The sequence below is a fragment of the Labrus mixtus genome, chromosome 1 (assembly GCF_963584025.1).
Source record: "Labrus mixtus chromosome 1, fLabMix1.1, whole genome shotgun sequence".
Classification (NCBI taxonomy): domain Eukaryota; kingdom Metazoa; phylum Chordata; class Actinopteri; order Labriformes; family Labridae; genus Labrus; species Labrus mixtus.
In genome coordinates, this window is record NC_083612.1 from 22,466,446 (window position 1) to 22,491,424 (window position 24,979).

At 39.6% G+C, this 24,979-nt stretch overlaps 1 protein-coding gene across 5 annotated transcripts in view; it reads right to left on the reverse strand.

Moving 5' to 3' along the window:
• Positions 1-23,880, reverse strand: part of tcf12 (transcription factor 12) — a 67,546-nt gene extending 43,666 nt beyond the window's left edge. For 4 of the 5 annotated variants that reach the window (XM_061038630.1, XM_061038598.1, XM_061038621.1 and 1 more), the window contains exons 1-5: positions 23,704-23,880; positions 22,749-22,837; positions 21,749-21,821; positions 11,123-11,196; positions 5,268-5,370 (exon numbers count right to left, since the gene is read on the reverse strand). In XM_061038630.1, the coding sequence (XP_060894613.1) occupies positions 5,268-5,370; positions 11,123-11,196; positions 21,749-21,821; positions 22,749-22,820 (322 nt within the window). In that variant the 5' untranslated portion in view covers positions 22,821-22,837; positions 23,704-23,880. The other variant, XM_061038606.1, reaches the window with a different exon arrangement.
• Positions 23,881-24,979: the final 1,099 nt, after the last annotated feature.

Sequence of the window (24,979 nt, forward strand, 5' to 3'; positions counted from 1 at the left end):
AACAAGCCTCTTCTCTTATAACATCAAGCTACTGTACATGTTGACACCTTTGTGGTAATTGTAAATATAATTATGGTGCTCTGACCCCTGAAGCTGCTTTCCAACAGACTTGTTATGTCATCACACCTTCGCCATGTGCTGGCTCTCCCCTTCTCTTTGGATAGGCAGCCCTCCAGGCCTACTGAGACTACAGCTGATCCTCTGCAGCTGGCCAGCCTTGCCAGTCCCATGCTGGGGGCTGGGGCCAAAGGAGGGCATGGCCAGGGCCAAGACCGGCTGAGATAAGGATGAGGGGGTGAGGAGGGGCTGGGTAGCAAGGGGAGAGGTGGGCGGCATTGGGGATGAAGAAAGGGGATTTGCACCCTTTCAGTTCGTCTCCAGCTCTTCATGCTCCACTGACCGCTGTAATAGATAAGCACACCCTGCAGCTCTGCATAATGACCAGCTACATCCACTAAACTATACTCCTGCACATCTCTGCGTCGCTCCCTCTCTTTTCTGTGTTCCTTTCTTGCATACAGGAGATATGTATGTATTGCAAAAGACTGCTTGGCATGGGAAAATAGTTTATTCAGCTCTTACTGTTTAAGTCTGCAGTATATTCTCAGATCACAGACTGTATATGTGTGTGCGTGACGGATGAGGAGCAGCATTGGCAGCACCTGTGACCCATGCTGCAGCGGAGACTTTGTGCACACCTGAGCAGCACCTGGCCACAATCACAGACTGGGTCTGAGGAGGCTCTCTCCTGGGAAGGAGCATTAGCACATGACACCTGCCCCTGTAAAAACACTCTGGGGCTGCCAGTGTGACGTGGGATATGACACTTCAAGTGACAGAAGGAAAGTGAAAAGAGATGCATTATGCAGCATGTGTGTGGTACTTTTTATATCTTAAAGAATGCAACGTCATCAAAACAATGCTACAATGTAATCTTATGGTGTAAAAGAAACAATACCAAGAGATTGAGAATCATCATTATAATAAAAAAAAATTATTGTTGCAACCTGTGGCTACCATTTGAGCAACAAGCAAACATTAAACAGGGACTTGTGAAAGCCGAAATGACATCATCATCATCACTAATAGTTGTCACATGCTGGACTGTGTGAGACACAAATGTGATTGTACAAAGCAAAGGAAATATTTTAGACAAACAAAGTTAAAAGTAATTTGATTGCTTTGTCATGTATTACACAAAAAAAATCTTTTTCAGGGCGACCCTTCATGAGATTTAGCTCTGAGGTAAATTAGATTGGGATAACAAGTCAATATTGCATCACTATACAACACAGTATTTGGAGCTGACGTTCTGAGCAGGTATTTTATTTTGTTATACTCCCTGAATAATTCACTACACAGCAACTTTACCCGACTGAATCTAGGGGTCAAAGCTTTCAGCCACAGCTTATGAAATCCTGCTGCAGTTAAAGGTGATGCACCAGAACAAGAAGAAATGGGATACAACACAAACAGTAACCTATAACACGTAGTTACTGTAGTCACATTGAAGTCACGTATGTGTACGGGCTGGAAGCAGGATGCATGTGGCTGAATGTGTGCATTGATGACGGCTCTAAGCTGATTAGTTATTATGCAGAGCTAAAGCTGCATGAGTAATAAGTATGAAGCATACCAGAGTAACGTGAGCATGAAATAACAACTCAGCAGTAAGTGATATCACGGCATCAGGCACATGGCTGCAAATAAACTGAAGCAGAAGCAGTTAGAACAACAGTCCGGTTTATGACCCAGTCGTATGGGTCATAAACCGGAAAGAGGCTTGTTTAAAGGTAAGTTTTGTCCCCTCTGCAATGACGGCACTTAATAAACTAGCTCAGAGCCCCTGATATAAAGAGCCAGCCTCAACATCCATCCAACCAGCCATACCCTGTACATTCTCTGTTTGATGTTATATGTTATGTTATCAGTCGACTCCCTCGTGGAAAATATTATCTGAATCTGTGACTCTGAATATCAGATTTGGGACAATAAAGCTATCTAACTATGAAAGGAGCACACACTGTGACTAATGACAGCTGTGAAAAGCTTTATCCACCCTCTTTGGCTAACTAGCAAATTTAAAGCTTCGTCTGAGGTTCCACACTAAGTGGAAAACAATTCCAGTCTATTAAGCAAACATTGACAAAAAAGGCAAACATTAAGTAGCGTACACAGCACACAAGGGCATGCAGTCGCAGTACAGCGTGAAATAGAGGAGCAGAGTGCAGCTCTTTCAGTTGTAGCTCATCGCCTGTGGTAATTGCCCAGATTGCTTGAAATCAACGTCCCCCACAGGCTTCCCCTCATTGAGCTGACACCACCAGGAAATATCTAAGCAGGTAATTAGATCTAACTATTTCATGTCAGGGCTGTGAACTGTTGGTAATCCCTGTGGCTAAACAATTATAACAACTGGGTGAGAAACAAGCCCACAATATAATATCTCCATTCAGGCATTGTAAAAAAACAGAATAAGATTCAGGGGATAATAACCATCATCAGCGGCACATGAACACTTGGGAATGGCATGTGTGCACTTCTTTTAAAGTGATATCCTGGAGCAGGATGAGGATAGGACCTTTGTCTTTTTGTTTAGAGTCCAACTAAATCACAATTGTAAGGCATGAGAAAATGTCACATCATCAGAAACATAATGAGAAGTTAAATAGCCAGCTAAGCAGGAATATGCAACTATTACATAGATACATAAGAGAAATCAACATAAGGCCTGATAATGATACTGTTAAAGATATATAACTGTGCCAATGTCATTTAAGCTGTTGCTAACAGGTTTATTTAGTCAGTAATATTTCGAAAGTATAGAGCAAAAGCTGTGGCCCTGATTGATTGAATATATAACACTGCCCCCTCACACCATCATTTTCCCCCAATGCGAAGCAGATTTTCTGAACTTAAGTGACAGCCATAAGACCAGGACAAGTTTTGTGTGTCTAGGAGGCACACTGATGTGGCCTTTTTCCACCTCAGAAACATCGCCCGCCTCCGCCCATCCCTCTCATTTTCAGCTGCCGAGACCCTCACCCACGCATTCGTCACCTCCAGATTAGACTACTGCAACAGTCTCCTCTACGGATCACCATCACATTCACTCAAGAAGCTCCAATACATCCAGAACTCCGCTGCTCGTCTCCTCACACACTCCCACACCAGAGACCACATCACCCCCTTTCTTCATGACCTCCACTGGCTGCCCATCCCCCACAGCGTATCAACATCAAGCTCCTCATCCTCACCTACAAAGCCCTCCACAACCTGGCTCCCCCCCTACCTGTCTCACCTCCTCCACCGACACACTCCCACCCGCACTCTCAGGTCCCCCCCCCCCTCCCCCTCCCCCTGCAGGGCAAACTATCGGTCCTGGGGGGACAGGGCTTTCTCCATTGCTGCTCCCACCCTCTGGAACTCACTCCCAAATAACATCCGAGACTCCCCCACACTCACCTCCTTCAAGAAATCACCTCTTCATCACTGCCTACAACCACTAACTCCCACACTCCCCCCCCCCCACACACACATTACTTCTTCGTTGTACTGTCCTCGTCGTTTTTTGTTTTGTTTTCTTGTTTTATGTTTTTGTCAAAGCGTCTTTGAGTTTTCAGAAAAGCGCTACATAAAACCAATGTATTATTATTATTATTATTATTATTATTATGATGCAGGACTGTGTAACTCTTTGGGTGATATGTCCGTATAAAGTCCAAACGTAGCATTTTTCAGCACATGTGACAAGTGGTGGTGTCACTCACATGGCTAAGACTAAAAACATTGTCTGTCGTTTAGCATAAACAAAAACAATATGGCCACCACCTGAGTTAGTAAGAGGATTGTAGCACAGTAGAGGTGGCGCTAAGATGCACGTGGAGCCCAGAACAGCTGATCCGAAGTCTTCCCAAACATGGGAGCCGTGTCCCCGGGGAGAACAGTGTCACCGTTAAGCAGTGAATTGGCTCCGCCCCCATTCTCCCCAGACCACTTCTGCAGTGACACTGGAATAAGAGCGTACCGCCAGCTTGGAGGGAAACAGTCTACTCTAAACAACTGTTTAACCTCTCCTCTCTCATTCCTTCTGATCCATTAAAAATGAAAGCATGCCTTTTTCCAAACAAAATGCACATTTATAAAAACTGACAGTTTCAATCATTGCAATACACAAAACTGCAGAACACCCAAAACATGCTGTATAATACAAACAGTCATAACTGGTTGAAAACTGCACAGTCATCAATAAGTCATTTTCTAAGCATGCATCTTTATCTGTCAGTTCAGTTGTTGCGCAGAGGCTGAGATTAAAAGCAGAGCAGAAACCAATTGTTCCTATAGTTAATCAAGTAAATAACAATCAACATGGTCAGTCCACTAAATATTATTAATGATTTGTCTTTAGTTATTACTGTTGTTTTGGCTGTTTGTGGGCTCAGGTTAGAGGCTGCAGCAGATCATTCAGAGAGGTTTCAGACATTCACAGTAGAGTGAACAGTGAATTTAACATGGAGTCATCTGTTGTTCCACATTAAATCTGAGGACGGGCCCTCAATTCTTTTTTTTAATCTTCATTTGCCATAAATCCTTGAATTAAAGTATATGAATTATTCAAGATAGTTTGACAAGCAGCAGGAGATGATTGGCTTAACTAAAATGAAGACTTTATGTTTTAAGTAACTGCTTAAAAAAGCTTCAGTCATTTTTTTTTTTTAAAGAACATTTCTATTCAGTGTTAAGTTTTCTTTAACAAGGTAGATTTAATAAAGCAACGTATAAGGACAAGCATGATTTAAGTAAAAGGTAGAGTGGAGGTACATTAACTCTAAAAAACATTATAGTTAATCTACAATAAATTTAAAATGTTCAATTCCTATATAAAAAGTATTTTATCCAACAGCCTGTTTAACCCCACATCTAAAATTCACCAGCCTGCTGCCAGAGGAAGTAGCTGAGGGCGGTTTTGATGTCTAGGAGACAGCTTCTTATGATGGAAAGCTATACTGATGGCGTGACTTCTAGCCTGGGGGAGGGTCATCACAGGAGGAAGAAGAAGAAGGAGATTCAGAAAGGGGAGGGGGATTAACAGGGGAATAAACACAGCAGGAGATGGAAAATAAATAGCCCTGTAGCCCTGCGAGCCTTTCAGTACTGCTACCTCAAGATGCATGATGTGTCTTAACCCCAGTCAAGCAATTTTCTAACAGGCAGTCTATCCACAACAGAGGGGCATGTGAGGGGTGAGCGGAGAAACACGTACTTACCCATTATGTTGGAGTTCATAAAAGGTGTTGGGGACAATCCTTCATTGGTCACTAATCGACTGTCACTCAGATGATTGCCGTAATGAGGGCTGTCAGCAAAACCCTGGGGGGAGAGATCAGAATATTAAGCACATTATGTGGCAACTTCGCTAATTGAGCGATACGACAAACCACTAATTAGTGAGAGGGCAGCATCACTGGTCTGTTAAGGCTGAGAGATTGATCTCTTTCTTCTGTAAAACATAGATAAACGCTTTGAAGAAGATATACAGATCTTTACATCTCTGCTGTAATTCAACTGATGGCTCAAATAATAATACATTTTAACTGTGTTGGTTGTATTAAAATAACTCAGTTTATTTGTTTGTTTTTAAGAAACAATAATGTGTTTCAAATTGTTTATTTTTTGCTTTATCAAAGATCATTCATGATCACAAACTGAGTCTTTAAGCCCCTCTTAAAGACTCACATTTCCTCTTTGTTTTGAACCTTTATATTTTCCTATGTTTTGATACAGTGCCGTTGATTATTCACACTTTGACGCTGTTCTTTTTTGCTGCTGTAATACAATAGTTGTTGGTGGAAGCCTCAATATTTATCGTTGATGTGTAGGCGACAGTCTGAAAAGATGGAGAAGTTGATTTTTCAACAACTTAAAAATTACGGTAACTGTTTGGTTAATTGGCATTTAAGAGAGTATGGGACCCAAAATCGGTATTGGTATATCCAAACATCTCTTTGTATACATTTTAATATTTATTTAACAATATTGTGATTTCTTTTCTTTATTAGATCAAACCCCTGACCTTTAGTTGAGAGACGTCCGACTCTACCACTGAGCCACAGAAGCCCAAGCTTACATCACTTGGTATTCTCAGGCGGTCTCCAAGTACCCATCCAAGTACTAAACAGGCCCAACCCTTCTTAGCTTCTGAGATCAGACGAGATTGGGCGTGTTCAGGGTGGTAAGGCCAAGTAGGCTAAACCATCTAATATTTATTAAATTGCAAGCAGGATTTTTCGGCAAAGTTTTAGAGACCATTATGTAAACGAAAACCTCTGAACCTTTGACTTTATTCCTTGTATAACATTATCTATAAAGCAAACAAAAGTCTTAATCTATGTATTTCTTTGTTTTCAAGTTATTCTTTAATCTACCATAAAATCTTTGTGATAACAGGTTTATAGACCCACCCACAGTTCATGAGAAGGTGTCGTTACAAAGAGGCGGGAGAAACAGAGAGTTGCAATCCTACATCATTCCCAGGTACCTGCAGCTTTAAAAAATTGCCTCTTTCTCCTGCAGCTTAACAGTACCTTTTCACGACAGTTATCAGCTTCAGGGCTTAGGTCTAAATATCGGTCACAGTATGGTTTTGAAAACTCCAGGTCCCATGTAATAAAAGATACTCGGTTACAGTGCTAATCCCAAACCATGTGAAAATCCTCCTGTGCTCTAGTCAAACACATCTTCCCAAACTATATTAACTCCCAGCAGAGGGGCCGAGCCGCTCTGGGCTTGCATTTCTATAGAGCTATTTCATACCCTCATACCCTTTGCATTCAACATACAGTAAAAAAAGTAAATCTTATTACCCATCTTTTTTTTTCAGTGAGTGGATGGTGATGGAGTAATTTCAAAGGCAGTGGAGTGTTGTGCTGTGTCGAGGGAATCCTCCGAGATTCCCTATTGTGCTGCTGCCAGGCCGCACACACTGTTAATCACACCATGAACAGACTCAATAACAACTACAGCCCTGTGAGAGGCTCGAGCAACACAACACACAAAGGCTCACAAACACACACGGCTCATGTAAGCTAGCAAAAAAACTGTTCCTCTCTTCTGCAGCAAAACAAGAAACATATTTTAACTTATTGACTTTCACTTTTTGCTTTCTTTTGCGATGGATTTAAAGACTTATCTCATATTAGTGACCAGCTTGGCTGCTCCGAATCACAGGTAAGAGGGCTAGTCTGGTACTGACAAAGACAATAAACAAAGACAATAAAAACATCAGCCAACAACACCTCTTTATGGTCACTTTGATTTATGATTTTTTTAATTGAGATAAAGATTTGAGATTGATTTACAATTCACTTAGCAGATTTAGCCTTTAGACGATGGCATGTTAAAAAAAAACAGGGTTAGGGTTATATTCAGTGCTTTTGTCTCTTTGCTCAATTGCACATGAACTAAAGGACATTTTACATCTCAGTTGCTCACAGTCTGTTTCTTGGCTGGGACCTGTAACTTCTTGGAGTCTCCACTTGTTGCCTGGTAACTGCTTTCAGAAAAGACTTAGTCTAGCAAATAACCCTATTTGAAAAAGTGAATTGTTTGGCACTTCATATTTATTAGTAACAAATATTTAAAGTGCTAAAGAGTGAGCTTACCCTGTTTTACCCTGTTTTTCATTCAGGATACATCCCCTATCTGTCTGACAAAATTTCACAATGTTGAACAAATCTTTAAACTAAAAAGCACTTAGGGTGCGGTCACACTTGGCCATCCGTACCGTGCCGTACTCAAGCACGATTGGCCTCCCGCTGCACCATTCCCCCGCTGGCTGGCACGGCCCGCGGTCACTCTGGCCAGGACTAACCGTGCCTAAAAGCACGATTACCTCTTGTACCTAACGTCGTAATACAACACATGCACGCTTTATGTTATTATGAAGCGTGCTCAGTTTACACACAGGCGGACTAGAGAGAGAGAGAGGGAGAGAGAGAGAGAGAGAGAGAGAGAGAGAGAGAGAGAAAGGGACGCGCAGTTGAGTCCGCGTCTGCACATCGGAGAACAACACAGAGAGCATGACAGCTACTTTGTGGTTTATATTGAGTCATTTTAGTCAGATACAGCCATGAAACTCTGGATTTCTCCATAATGAAGGCTGTCAGCGTTGTGTACCCTCGTGCTTGTGCTCATGCACGAGCTGGACTTTAGGGTTGAAGCGTGCTTGGGCACAGTACGGATGGCCAGTTGTTGAACACTTGACACTAAATTATTATGCCTTCCACTATTGGCTCCTTTAGTTCTGTTAAAGCATCAATCAGAACCCTCCTCATCTCAAACAATCGTGGCCTACATCTATGTGAGACACTAACACACACCGTCACCGCTGCCACAGGGCTACAACGCCTCTACTGGCTAAATAACAGTAAGATCACTGTGGCAACAAGCAGGCCAGAGCTCACACTTTGTCCCCTAATCACTCTTCACAGCATTTAAAAAGTCATCTCCTCTGCACGCTGAGCTGCATCCCAGGTGAGTGAATGGCTGCATGTGGCAGCTCGGGAAGTGATGATATGGTCATGATGGATGCACGTGGGGTCGAGTATCAAGTCAGGGCAAGGCACTGGGGAAGTGGGGGTTGTCGTGCTGCGGTGGTGGGCACAGCCCCGGCTGTCAGACCGCCAGCCTACAGCCACAGCTGTCCAGGATACAGCGGCTGGCTGGTAGCCAAGGTCAGCACGGCGGGGCTCGAGACTGTTCACAGTCCAGTGATCACACACTCGTAGCTCAGCAGCTCAAACAAGCTCAGGGACAAGACTGAACTCCCTCCTTAACTGACTGAAGGAGGAGGCACTGAGCAGTTCATCTGAGAGCACAGGAGGGAAAGTGAAAAACAGTGATTTCGCAAATTTTTTCGAGAATAGCTCTTGTTTCTAAATTGATGATTTAATTTTCATTTAACTAAGAGACAGGCTTTGATTACTTCTGTATTAGTCATTGATGTTTACTGTATTGTTTATAAATTGTTACTGTATTCTTCCCACATGTTCAATGATCATATTCTTCATCAAACACATCTTTATTGGTTATTTCATGGGAATAACCTATAGATTGACACCCATAGAATGCTACTCCTTTACTCTCCGAGTCCATAAGAACAACTGCAGACGTTGAAAAGGACTCACTGAAGACAGCTGAGGTTCATAAGAAATACCACTCACTTCTTATATGGAACATATAGTATATCATATTTTACCTGCTACATACCGTATATCAGATCTGTATCAGTATGATGCATGTACAGCGGCATGTGTTTGAGGAGCGAGGATGTGATTGTTTGCGTCCACGCTTTATGGAGGTGTGAACAGCTGTCTGCTGGCTGATGCTGTGCCTTGCAATGTCAGAAACACTCATTTATATGCACCTGGAGCGGAGATATCTCAAGCGTCTCTGTCTTATAATTCAAATCAAGCTGCCTATGTTACCATAGCCTGTAGATGTTCATTCGGGAAGGGCACCGAGAAATAAACAAGGCAACGCGGCTCGAGTGGCTCTGACATTTAACTGAATTCTAATAGAAAGTGACAGGAGATTGACATTAAATGAAATTCATACAGGGCATCCAGAACAACCAACGTGTGAGGGACAAACAAACAGTAGAGAGAGCTGTTCACACTCGCTCACACAAACAGTGAAATGTTCCCACTTAACCAATACACAAGACAAACACTTAAACATGCACTATTTCTTCAAAGGTTTTCAAGATGTAACTGTTTTGCATAACAATTAGCAACTGACGTTAAATTTAGGTCATGTGCGTCATGTGCGACATAGCATGGTAGGGTCAACATTAACTAGTGCAATTAAAAATGCAATTCATTGCGATAAACTATCTTAATTTAGCGATTAAGTGTGATAAAAAAAATTAATAGTTTGAAAGCCCTAATAATTAGCTCTATCTAGTGCAATAAATGTATCGCACATCGAGTCAATAAAGTGAACAAATCAATTGTCAGCTGTAATTAAAAGGAAGTAAGTTTCCTCTTTTTTTTAAAAAAGGTTTATTTTGGGGCTTTTATTCCATTATTTTAGAGGTAGGTCAGTGGAGAGAGACAGAAATCCGGAGAGAGAGTGGGAAGGAGCCAAAGGTCAGATTCGAACCCAGGTCGCCCGCTCGGAGGACCACAGCCTCAACACATGGGGCGCGCACACCAACCACTAGTCGACCGGCACATCACAGTAGGTTTCCTTCATGATTATAATCCTTCTTCTTTTTGAGTCAGGTACAGTCATGGACAAAGAAAGGTATGGACATGCTTCAACATGTGAAAGATTTGTATTTCATAGCTGTGTCAATGCAGTCCCCCTTTTTTCAGCCCGGCTGTGAGTTCAACAGGGGCATCTATGGTTTTGTGCACAACTGTGCTATGTTTTATATTAATGCTGGTTGTTTGTTTGTTTTTTTTACTTCTAATGCTAAAGGTAGAACCAAACATCTTACCCTAAACCAATAAGAGGCATATTGGACTTTCACCCTTGCAGAAAACTCCTGAAAAACTCCTTTACTCCTTTAAAGCTTTACTGTATGTGTGAACGCAAACTGCCGCATTTTTTCTTTCTGACTTCACCCGGAGTTTCTACTGCCAGCCTCCTAGTATTTTTTACGCAGCAAGTCTGATTGAGCTGATGTGAGAACGCAGAAGGATATCATCCGGAGAATGATAGTAGTGGGAAGTTATTCCAGCAAATGCACAAAAACTGATCACAAACCAACCAATGAAAAACATGTTTTAAATTAAATTCATGGATAACATTCATGGTGTGCAGCAGTAACTTACTTACTTCATTGGAATAAATAAAATAGACCTCTATTACTAAAAAGAATCTCGATCCATGAAAACATCAGCTTCAAGTCACTGCTTCGCTCTGCCAACTGTGTTCCACCCTCAGTCACTTGAAAAACACACACCACCATCGAGGACATTAACCAGTCCTTTCTTTCACAGAGGAACGTGTCCACTACAACATGGGTGGGATAAGGTGAAACTAAAACATTGTGAGTGTACTGCTTTGATGTAATGAGTGTTAAATGATGTGCTGTGGAGCAGAAAGGTCATCTCACCCGGGAGGACTCATACGAGGGACTGGACTCGCCACCTGGGGTCCAAGATGCTTGGTTGGTCCGCTCCTCCACACCTGTCACAGAGAGACACACAACTCAGTCAAGATTACTCACACAGTTCAGTATACAGTGTGCATTCTGTCACACTGATAGACATGATGAGGAAGTCACAACTAGACCACAAGTACTTTAAGCACTGGTCATTAAACACACAAGTGTATGCAGTGTTTCAGAAGTGAGATTTAAAATGGCTACAGTGTATTGTTTTCTGAAAAGATGCAGAGTTATTTCCTGCTGTTACATGTTGTTAAAACTGTGTAATGTGTCATTTGCCTGTTTTGTACATAAAACATGGACAGACCCTAGAAACAGATGTTGTCTAGATTTATGTTCAATATGCATTAATGATGGCATTTGAAACAAAATGACAGAAAACTTCCCTTTCAATGAATTTTCAAATAAAAAGCACCAACAATTCTCTTGTACCAGCTGTGTAAATTTGTAATGTGTTTATTTTCTCTCTTCTCTCTGTCTCATTTATTGTAAACATTATGGGGGTTTGAGTTTTTTTGTGAGATGGAACGTGACATGTTTATTTAATTTAGTTTTGATTTTAATGTTCTATTCTTTTACTAATCCCTGCCAGGAGATTCAGGTTTACACTCTGTTATTGAGAGACATGCTATTTAAACACATGCACAAACGACTGATGGAGCTGAACAAAAGGAACCCCAAGCAGTTGCAGGTTCAAGGCCTTGAGGGCACCTCTGCAGTATTCAGGAAGTAGAGTGGATCATATCAAGCAAGAGCAATTTCCATACTTTGATCAATACCAAGACTTGAACAGACGGCCCTCCAGTTCCCAACCACAGTCCCTCAGGACTCGGCTACTGACGCACTAATGGATCATATTTAACTTTCTTTGGGTATTTTTTTAAAGTTTTCTGAAATTCAACAAAAACAGACATTTCAGATTAACTGATGAACATATTCAAAAATCATTTGCAGCAACCCAGCAGAACACACCCTTACACACGTTACATAATAAAACACTGAATAAAAAAAAACTGGGAAACTTCAGTAATGTGCCTTTAAGACATTAGATCAACATTTCAATATATATATATATATTTCAATAGTCAAACTGTCAGGTTAAGGTTAATGAAATGAATGATATGTATATTTCTACGGTATCATTTGTTTGCTGTGCATAAATCATTGCCAAAAATAAGAACCAAAATTCAACTTACAACCTCGTAAATTGTCACTGATGAATGCCAGGCTACTTTTAAAGAGCTTTGCAGTAAAACTAGATAAAAACTCATTTTTAAACCAAAGAAAACCTCAATATATCAAAAGTCAAACAGATAAACAAATAACATCAATAACTGCTCTGAGCTGCAAAGCAAGACCATCTGGCATATATTGAAAAATACAATATCTGATCCCTTTAATCTAATTTATGTGATAGAGTCTGTACAAAAATATGTGATGCCTCCATTGTTCTTGCTGTTTGAAACAATATTGTTCTGCACAAAAGCCTGAGTTATTGATTGCCCCTTCTGTAATTGAATCCATCTCAGAAAAGTGCAGTTCTCTTTGTTCATTCCAGCATTTAAATAATTTCATATCAGATTCACAGAAATTGTGTTTGCTAACAAAAATAATAACAAACAAAACTCTTTCATATCATTTTCTTAACTTTAAAATTGAAGAAAGGATTTTCACTGAGGTTCCTCAACATCATTGCGATGTCACACATATAAATGAAGAAAGTGGATTTATATGATTAGTAAACACGAGAAGTTAAATCTTCTCTGCCAAATGTAAGCAGAGCCTGTGTTGAAGATACAAATCGTTTTGACTCCAAGCGCCTTAAAAGAAAAATCTATAACTTTCATAACATAACACTTTAGAATTCAAGTGGACAGATGTAAACGCAGTAAGATGGAGGTGCCTATTGATAAAGGTAAAACAATAACTATCTGAGAGGTAGTAAAGCACATTTTCAACTGTCATGCTGCCAGTCGTCATAGTTAGATATCTAAAAATAAACTTCAGCAGAAAGTCAGTGACATATCTCACACCAGAAATCATGCTCCAGTGAGCACATTGAAAGCTCAGTTTCCCACGTACAAACATGTTATTCTGCTGCTCGCACGTCGATGATTCATTTCCTCACTCAAAGTCTTCAGTGTATTAATGAACCACATGCAACGTCTCACTTTCATCATCTGGTTGTGTTATATTATTCACATGAACTGCCACTATGACTGAAGAAACGTACGCCATTAATACAGATTGTTCTTCTTCTTGTGTTACTAGCAGCACATGGGTCTACATTTTTGGGACTGTGACAACACCAAAGTGACATATTGTAGCCCGACAGAGGCCTTTTTTTCCACACAGAACGTAACAATGGTCAGTGTGTGTGCTCTGTGGGCCACTGGCTGTCATCTCGTCTGATTACAATCTCCTACCAGGGCTCGAGGGTCCCCTGCTCTCTTCTCCAAGAACAGACAGCCTGCACAATAAGATGATCACACAACACACGAAAGGCAACAGGAGAAAAAAAAAACACGTACACAAAAGCAATTGCTGTGATTTAGTTTAAATAAATATTGTACGACTGTTAAGCACTCCAAATTCTTAGCACAGTAAAAGAGATGTCCTTCTCTTACACTGAATGCTTGAAGGTGTATTCAAAAATGTTCTATGAAAAATTAATGAAATGATGATGTTTTATGTTGAAATTTTGAAGGAAGCTGCTTTGAATCCCAATTCAACAAGAGTGTAGCACTGTCAGGATGTTTTGCTGTTTAACTGAAATGTATGACACTCATTATGAGAATGATTGAGGTTTTACTAAATGACAGAAACATACAGCTGTAGGTATCCTACAATATTAAATGAACGCTTATTGTTAAACATAAAAGTGAAAGGTCAGCTCTAATAAAACACATGATATTATAATACATGTATTTGATGGAAGAATGCGATGTTTGGTTACATTTTAGGTAAGCTGCAACAGAGAAAGGGGAACTAGTGAATGAAAAGAAGAAAAGCCTCCAAATGAAAGATGGCTGCATCAGAGCGTGACTTGTGAGGAGGTTGTTCTTCTCATGTTCTAGCTTTGTTTCTATTCCCTTCACTGCATATTCCAAATATGTTTAACATTGTTAAGGTTTTGGGTTCAGTCATTATTTAGAGGAACTGCCTTGGATATGCAGGTGATTCTAGCATTTATTATTCTAAAATCATGTGATTAAAATTAAAAGATGAATACTATTGGCATAATGATGTACAGTAGTAAATATGCTCCTGTCTCTGCTGGATAATTAATAAACAGCAGCATCCTCCCAAAGCTCCCAGCTCAGCACAAACAGTGATCAAACTAAACTATGAGGTCTTTTTTACACTTGAGCATGTAACTTTACCTACACCTTGCAGAACCTTCAGCTTACTCATATTTGGCCAAAAAAGGTCAAACATCAAGTTTTTCATTCACAATTTCACCATCATTGTAAGTCTGGGAACCACACAAACACTGTGAACTATGTATTTGCTCTGGCAGCTTCCACGTGTTGTGTTCTTTCTGCTTTAATGTGTTCTTGAACTTTACGTTTTGTAGTGCAAACATCAGGCACCACAAAGCAGGTCAGTTATATGTCATCCCACAATCTAGGTCACTTACAAAAGACAGCAACGACAACCTTTTTCAAAACGACATGGACATACAATGTGTGAAGAAATATCATCATTTTCACCTTCAAACTAAAGTTGACTTTTATCTGCTTTACTTCAGCGCAATTTGACATGAAGTGAGTCATTGCAGTTAACTGATTCATGAAGCGTTTTACTGAATGTAATGAATAAATAAACCAAGAATAGATGTTTAGTTTTATTCACGCGGAATTTTAACTAAAAGAAATGATGTTAAGCACCATTTAGGCTTTACACATTCATTCTTAAAACCTCAAAATAGGCAGGAAGTAAAGCAGGAAATACAACAAACCACTGAGATTACATGGAATTTAAACTGGCAGAACACTGAAACACGGTAAACACAACACAGCTTTAATAGTTAAATACTGAACAATACAAACAAAGATACCAATCTATTGTTTTTATACACCTCCAAAGACTTACACACATCATAAATACATGCACAAACAAAGATCAACTTCAGTCAGTTTGATTTAAGAGGCTATCAAATCCACTTCTTCCTGAAAAAAACAAAAAACACCTGAAGGCAGTAAAACTACAGGCCAAGAGTGTTGAAAAAAAGGGAAAACACAGCTTCTGGTCCAGAGGGCATCTTAACTAAAATGAGAAATGAAAAATGTCAGACATTTAGAATGAGTTACCCTGGTTCCCAGCACAAATACAATTCCTATGTCTCACATCAGAGGAATGATCCTTATACAAAAACTTAATGAAGGGTTATGGGAAATTAAGAAAATACATATTCATTGTAATGACTCGTGACTTCCTAAAGAACATTCTGTACAACATTTACAGCCTGACAAGTTTTAAAGACATCATGTTGACGTAAATGAATCTAAAATTCAGCCCAACACAGATCCTCTGGCTCTAATTATAGTTATAGAATAACTGAACAAATAGCAGGAGTAAAACAAATGACTTCATCCAAAGCAGGAATGAATTGATTCAATGTAATGTCAAAACTGGACAAAAGAAGAAACAAAAAGTTTTCACAGTGAAACAGGGTCAGAGAAAGATGTTAACAGAAAAGAAAGCTGAAGTCAAAGCATGCACAGATACATCAAATCTTCAGTATTCAGAGCAGCCATGAAGTACAGTCAATGTACATCCTGAATTCAATTGTCTGTACACAGCTGTGGAGCAGAGAGGTCCGATGTTTGACTGTGTTTAGTGAAGGTGAGCAGTGAGCACAGAGTCACTCTTTGAGGTTTACACAGAGCAGTATGTACAGCAACGCTGCGATCCAGTTGGTATTTACACCGCAAGTCTTTAGTAATTATTTTAGATTTATAGCTAAGATAAAAAGTCTTTAAAACATGGCCAAAATGTAAAAGCCCAGGTTGACTGATGTTGACAATTAAGTTTTCATTCATAAGTGAATGTGCAGTGGTGCAGAGGCTTGAAAAAAGACATCACAAATAAAGTTGTTCAAATTTTCAGTTTATTAAGAGTTAACTGTAACTACATGTCATCTAGTGTTGTGAAGTCACCTCACTGTTAATAGTTGTAATTTATACTGTATCTTAATCTATTTACCTTTTAAATGATGTTTTTCTTTTACATTCTGGGGTTAAATCTGTCAATTCAAAAGATCAAAATGAAAATCTTTTATTAAAAATATGTGTTCATCATCTCACACCGGTCTGCAGCCCTTCACTGTGACAACCTTTGGTTTACCCACAGAGCCAAAGTCGAGCAATGATGAGACCTGCTTCTGCTGACTGACTGACACACCAACTTAAACTAGCTGCTGGTCACAGCTCACAAATAAACCCCTACACAACAATATATGAAAATGACCCTTTCAACAGCAGACGTCTACTGCCCTGCTACACTCAGGAGTCAATGTCCTCATTACATTTACATAATCATCACAGCTGGAAGGACGGATGATGAATCTCTTCTGGAACCACTTTGGCTATTTTTTCCAATCCATCTTTCTCTGGCACACATTTGAAGGGTCCGGCCAGCCCGCACTCTGCCTCATTTATCTGTCTATGCCCAGCTGAGATGCAATAATCCAAACTCTCATTCCTTGCAATTTCCACACTCCTGTCTGCACACTCACTGTCCTTATGTTCTCAATCACTTACGGAGCTGCTGCCCCTACCTTGAGGATCAGAGGCACATACTGGGGGCTGAAGGAAGGAGGGATTTACCCACTATAGGCCTTATACACTCCGAGGAGCAGCAGTTCATTTTGAAATCATCATTTCTAACATTTCCAGGTTTCATTCTGCATAAACCAGTTTGGTCTCTTTTTCCAAGACATTCAAATAAATTAAGAAATACCAACTAACATAGACTAATGTAACTTTTTAAAACATATTTAAATACAAAATATGTATTCAAATATAAAACCAAAGAGCTAGGGGTAGGCTGATATATCAGCTCATATTAGTTCCATATAGATCAATCTGTTTCGATACAAGTTGAGTAGGGACAAGATGCTGTACAGAAACACATAGCTATTGAGCTCGTAAGATATCCTAATGAATTATCAGTTTACTTTGAAGTTTAATACTATAAGACGATATTTCTTTACCAGATTCCCTCCACCCATAAGTACACTTCATTATTAGCACATGAATACCAGAATAATACCAGGACTCTCCTGAGATTCAATCCTATTAAAGTCAAAATGTAGTTTCTTGTTCCAATTGATAAAATGATTTATGATTTATGACTGAATGATATATTTATCATATGTGCATTTGATCCATGTGTTCAAGTTCAAAGGTGATTTGATCAACCCCTTGGGGCGCAGACGGCCTAACAGTTAGGTTGCGCCCCATGGAAGCTATGTTTCCCAAGCGGGCTGCCCGGGTTCGAGTCCAACCTGTGGCTCCTTTCACACATGTCGTTCCCTATTTTCTTTCTCCCCAATGTCCTACTCTATCCACTGTTGTATCAAATAAAGGCATAAAAGCCCAAACACTGCAATTCAATACGCAAGAAACAAAAGGATGCTGGTCATAACTTACAGCGTTTTCCCCATAACAAATCAGTTTATCAATAACATACCATTTACATTTGAGTTGATGAAACTCCACCATTGTGATTACAGATCAGTTTATATTAGAAACAATGACCACTCACTTCTTCAGCGGCTCTGGTTCCAGAAGTACATTTCTTCATATGATTTCTCTATTGACATTTCACAAATCTTTATATCAAAAGATTGAAGCCTGCACCAAGCCAACCAGCTCCCCATTACTCGTATAAAACATTTTTTTGAATAATTTTTGCACCAAAAAAAACAAAACAATTGGAAAATGGAGCAAAATACAAAATAATTAGCTCGTCCCACAGTCCATTGCAAATGATACCGCTTCTTCTTAAATGTAGCGCTTGTCGTCGTTATAGTGTTTATACTGTTAATGCAAGTGTTGTAATATCTAGTTTGTATTGTGTCAATATATAAATTACATTCACCTCTGCATTACGGGGTCATTGGTACCATTCGTTTTAGCTAATTAGCTAGCCTGCTAGCGAAACTATTCGCATACGTCGCTGGGAGGCATGGAAATATTTCCATGGTAACAGCGAGCTCTACCAATCTGAGACATCGCTGTGATTGAAAATGAATGGGATTTTTACTTCGGTAACCAAACTCTTGAGTTCTACAACACGCAATATTAAATATAACGTGTTCTATACAAACTACTATAGTAGAGAAAAAGATCTGAATATCAAATCCCTGAACAGCCATCAACAAACACTTTTTATTTAAATCAAGGAACACAGTAGACAATAGTCAAATTTAACAAAACCTGTTAAGAAAATTAAAATATTCCATATTAAATTGCCAAATGAAACCAAATATTTACATTGTCAACCCAGTATCGTTTTATCTAGTTATATTTAATTCCATTGAAAACAATTTGCAAGTGGTACAAAATAACAGACCCCATTCAGACAGAGTGACATATTTTCAAAAGCACAAAGCTGATCAGCAGACGACCAAACGACACATTACAATGAACCTTAGCTTGAACTGTTTTGGAACAAAAAGCATGCTGTGCTGATGCTGGTCCGTTTTACAAGTCACAGAGTGCAGGGCCCAGCCTAAAGGTGACTCTCTACATGATGTTCACACACGTTCAATCATAAAACACATTGTTTGTCATCATGACAATTAATGCCAGAGATGTTTGAGACTTTGAGTCTTTTCAATACACGGTCACTAAGATTAAAATAAATCATTATATATCATCAGTATGTTTATGAAATGACACAGCAACTAAGTGTTAAATCAATGATCCACAATTAGAAACATGCAATGAGTGACCACTTTATTTATTCTGTTCTGATGCAGTACATCCTATCTTTAACGCTATTCATACATGAATGAAATTCCTGAATATTTCCCAAAATGTCAGAGTGAGCTGCTTCTGTGACACAAACAGAAGTCAGGATGAGTGCGATGTGAAAGGGCAGCAGATCAAATTCATCGTGAGCAAAGCGGGAGTGGTGATGATGTCTATATCCTGCAACCATTGCAAAATGTGTGCAGGTGATAAAACTGCTTTATTATTTTGTCTGCTCAGCGCTATTTTGTTTAAACTGTGAAAACGTCCAGTTACATGTTTTATTGATATAAAGATAAAAACTGTCAGAGCATCGGACTCTGTCGCTCGTCTGCGTTGGCGTGTCCTTTATACATCATGTCTTGCCAACTGACTGAGACCCCCCTGCCCTCCCCATCCGACAGGGAAAATCTCCTGCCGTAAGGGACATGTGTGAACAAGCAACTCAGGAAGACTTCAGGGGCAAGCTGTCTGACATTTTCTAGAAATTCAGGAGTGCATGTGGGAATTTTGACACAGCCTCAGAGAGTATTTGGTTAAATAATTATCTCAATGATTCTGCACTTTGCTCTTCTGAACTGCAGTGTATGAAGGAGTGTAGCTAGCATGTTGCCTCAGGGTTAATCACAAACATGATCCAAAAATATATTTAAAGAATGGGAGTCTGAAGCCTGCTTTTCATTGGTTTATAGTATTAAAGTGCTTGAGGGAACCTCACCAGGAATGTTTGAGTTTACCGTATACCTCACATCTTTTCACTAGATGACATTTGTTTTACATAAGAGAGCACACACACACACACACACACACACACACACACACACACACACACACACACACACGCACACACACACACACACACACAACATCCTGTTGGATGATTAGGTATTGTAAAACTCAGTTCATGAGTGACAGCTCTGTTCTTCTTTCTTTGTCTTTTTGTTCAGTTTCCACCGTGTCTTTCATCTCACAGATAACTGACTACAACAAAGCTTTGTGGATGCTCACAAAACATGCTTTCAGAAAACAGAAAGGTTGACTGTTGACTTTCTCTAGTAGCACATTAGACAAAAGACGGGCTTCAGATTAATGCCCTGTGGCATTTATAACTAGGAAGCAATCCAGGAGCAGGGAATCTGAACTCCTGGTAATACAACCAAAATGCAAACAAACCTGTTCAGCAAAAAAAGGTGTTCAAAGGAATGCTCATAAACCAAAACATTCAAGTTATTAGATCAAAAGAAGGTCACTGATATATAAGGTGGTGAAGAAAATTAAGAATTAGTGTTATGATATTTTGTGCCTTAAAACATTACTCAAAGACATGTTTCAATTATCAAAGTTGGTGATTGATTTAATCATTCACAAATAATCAACTGATTGTTGATTGACTCAATTATTAAGCTGCTCATAGGTCCAAGACAAACACACAAAAGAATACCTTTTTGAGGGGATGTCTTACAGTCAAATGAACTACAATTAAAATCTCCTTCAGACCTAGTAATTTATCTGATTCAAAAATTTGACATCAACACCAGTGTTTCCCCTAGGTTTACAGCGTTGGGGGGGTGGGGACAAGCCGACATGCCGACACAACGACACAAACACTTGAAGGAATCTTGGTGTTCATGTGTTGTGTGTCGGAAAGGTATCCTTAAATGACTTCTTTCCCTGATTTCCGACTCTATCCACTATCCTATCTCTACAATAAAGGCACAAAAAGCCCAAAAACAAATCTTAAAAAAAAAATATATATATATATTTTTATATTGGGGGGCCGCCCCCCCAATATAATGGTAGGGGAAACACTGAACACACTTCTCAAAGCAAACCCTGCTAGAAAGCATTGTATTGTTTCTGTACTGACAGATGACAACAAATCCCCAAAAATTCTGCCAACACAAACCTGGTTTATGTATCAATCTGACAGGAACTGATTAATGTTCACTGTACTACAACATGATTGGATGAAAAACCAGACTTAAACAAGACCATGGCCTAAATCATGCTTTGTTTTACATGAGTACTGCAGCATTCCTCCTCTTAAAGTCCAGGTGGAGAGCTTAGGTTTCAACACCAGATGTGGACAGAACAGACAAGGTAAGAGATCCATGCAAGACTGAAAACTGAGACCAGAGCTTTCCTAGTACATTTCTCCTAGTGATACATTTCAAAGAAAGTCTTACAATCATGACGTTTTCGAAGAAATCCACCCTAAATTTAAGACCATATCGTGGTAAAAGTATAAAAAGTATCTTGTCCCTACAGAGAGCTCCTAAGTTGAAAAACTCTTTGGAGTAGTGAGTAGGACTCTTGAAGAAGCTAAAGCGTTGCTTAAGCAGAGAAAAAGATGGAAAGATGGAGAAAGCGTTTTCGATTAACCAATTCAATTAAGCGATCACAGACTATTTGAAAGAATGTGTCATAGGCAACAGGGTCAACCACGCCTCCTCACTAAGATAAAAGAGTTTGCCCCTTCCTTGCCCAAAGTTGCTCTGAGAGAATGTTCCTGAATCACGCTGAAGCTACAAAAGGTTTCTTAATATGGGTCACAAATCAGGGAGGGGGGATTGTTAAACTCAGGTCCTACCTGGTGCACTGAACTGACTGCTTCCAAGAGTGGTGGGCCGGTTCTTCCCTCCGTTTACAGGCGGAGAGAACATCTGAAGGGAAAAGTATGGACAATACAACAACAAGAAATTGTTAAAAAAATAAATAAAACATAGAATTTGATAACAATCGATAACCCCCTCCCAGTGTTGCTGTCATGTACCTTTCCCTGTGCCCTGATTCCCCAGGACATACAGTTAGAGGGTCCCCACCCACCCCCCCTTTTTTTGTGCCCCTTCTTTACATGATTTATTTCATTTTGCCAATTCATCTATATCTAGATATATATATATCCTTTTTTCACTGAAGAACATATTGACTGAACTCCTACTCATGACATACTCCTTCAATAATTCCATAAATTATATCCATAATTATTACTATTATTTATTTATTTATCACTCAAATGCCTTCTGTTGATCACTCTGTCATTTGACCTACAGTACACAAAGTTCTGATTTACTTTCTCTATTGTCTTTTGTTTGTTTGCTTTGTTAGTCTAGTTGTCTTTGTTTTTTGGGGGGATTTTTCTTCTTCTTTGTCTCTGCTGTTAAAATATCTTTCCTCAATAGTCATCATGCCTCTTTATTACCCTGTCACATTTTACTCCATGTTCCTGTACAAAACTTGCTTTGGACAATAAAAATCTTATAAAAGAAAGTATAGAATATACAGCATATCAGAGAAAAGATGTAACAGCTCATAAATCAAGCATAGTTTGGGAGGTCACATTAATCAACAACAGGGTCTCATCATCTGTCTCTCAATTTTAGGATTCTATACATTCATTCATCAATATAAAAAAAAAACACATCTATGTTGTTAGGAGGTGACGAGACTTTTTAATCTGCCACTGGTGATAACATTCTCTGGTCAACACTTACATTAACTTATCATTTTAAAATGTTGGGTTTTTTTTTTTTTTGTAATTGGACCAAACAAACACAAGCCCTGCAGAAAGAGAGAAAATATATTCCTACCGCACTGAAGTCCAGCAGGTCACTTAACTCCTTGTCTGTTCCGAGAGCGGCAATCCGCTGCTGAGGATTCATCCTGACGAGCTAGAAACCTGCAGAAACAGAGCGCTTCATCAGGTCTCTCTGCTGTATTCATTCAGCTTCATCAGGTCTCTCTGCTGTATTCATTCAGCTTCATCAGGTCTCTCTGCTGTATTCATTCAGCTTCATCAGGTCTCTCTGCTGTATTCATTCAGCTTCATCAGGTCACATCTCTCTCTGCTGTATTCATTCAGAGTGGCAGGAAATGACTGTCAGGTATTTTGTTATAATGCATGCAGAATAGAGGCACTTTGAAATAAAGTTTGCAGTGGCATCAGATCACATAAATGCACTGACAGTTTGCACACTTTGTGATCGATAAACACCCAAACAGGATTTGTTAACAGGTTTAGTTGTGTCCTACACGGCGATGATGAAAACGAGGTTTAATGCAGCGCTGTGGAGGGATGACAGGATCTGCAGCGTCGCTTTACCGCACACAGTAACGATGTTTCTCTGTAAAAACACTCACTCTTACCACTTCATGTTACTCACTTAATGGGTGTGTTACTAGCTCAGTCAATGTCAGTGGTATTTGTGGCATTATTTTCAAGCAAAACGAGGGTTAGCAGAGGTAACGTTACTGAGCTAGCTGGCTAAGGCTAGCCGCAGATATGGATTGTAAATGAGAGCTGCAACCAGCTCCAGCGGTCTGGCCAAATGTTCAGACATTAGTTGAAATAAGAACTTGCCGTACTAACAAGTTAGACATGAATGACGTACTTTTTCAAGGTAAGTAAAGCTGCCAAAGAAATAATGCACAAGAACATCTCAATCCATGTGTCTCCAGGACACAAAAAGCAATGATGGTCTTTCTCAACTCCCAACTTCTTTCTCAGGACCGACAGCTTCTGGAAAACTCCCACTCATATTTTACCTTTTTCCGATTAAAATCCCGACTAGGGTGATCTGGTGAAGGCGCGCTTTCTTGGTGTGTGCCTCAAAATAGCGGACTGTGGGTTAAAACGGCAATGCCAGAGAAAATATCCTCTATATATCAGTTACGAGTTTCCCTTAGGCAGACATTTTTGCTTCGCAAAAGCCTCAGCACCACGATGACATTGGTTATTGTATCCCTCCGCCGAGCACAGTGACATGACGGTCCCCCACAGTGAGAGTTAGCACACACTGTGTTGATGCATGACATGTTTATCTCTGCTTTATCTCCATGAAAGGCGTATTAAATGGTTTCCAAATAACTGCAGTGAAGCGAAAGCTTAATCCATGATGCAATGTATTTTATTTTAAGTTATAGCCTGTGTCAGACTAGCCTGATCTGTTTTTCTTTCTTCTTAAAAAAAAAAAAAGCTTTAGCTTTAGTCACAGAGGCCTTATTCCTCATAGTTCCAATTCAAATGTCAGTATATGCATGAGGCAGAAGAGGGATGCATAGCTTGCTTACCAACCAGGCAATAGGCTACTCTGCACCTCATGCTGCAGTTCACTGTAGGTCAATTGGATTTGATTGATTGTAAAATTAGCAAAAACCAATAAGTAAAGTGAATAACACAGATTTCGCCCTATCATAAGGTAAATTACTTTGTCTTGTAGGCCTAGTCGTTGCCTTAAACTAACAGTAATACCAAGTGTTAGTTTAGTACCCCAGCATCTCATCATCACCTTGGAGAAAAGTTTAGATATTATAGGCCTACTCACTCATTTTAGCATTTTTTCTGCAACAAAGTACTTTTTTCATATTTTACACAGTAAAATGCAAAACAGGAATTCAATAGAGACCTGACGATTTGATTTGATTTGAGCTTACTGTAATGTGCAAAGATATGAGGACATCGTTGGGCCCAGTGGATGGGGGATTCTCCTTTAGGAATTATTTTTAATAAAAGCTCTATTATTATGCTACTTTATGCAGTCTAATTCTATAACCATTTGCTTACTGTAAAAAAAGTTGTCATTGTTATTATTCAAAGTACACAGATTCAGATATTATGTAGTGCATGTTTCACTGTTCACCTTCTTTGATTGCCTCTAATTCATCTCTGTCAGTACATAGCTCTGTGGGTCACATATTATACACCTTTTCAACCAGTTGAAATAAGTCTCAGAGCTCACCAAAACATGTGTGTGAAGTTTCTTGTTATAAATCCACTCTAATCCTGTATTTGATCATGCCTATAAACCCCTCTATTTCAGCC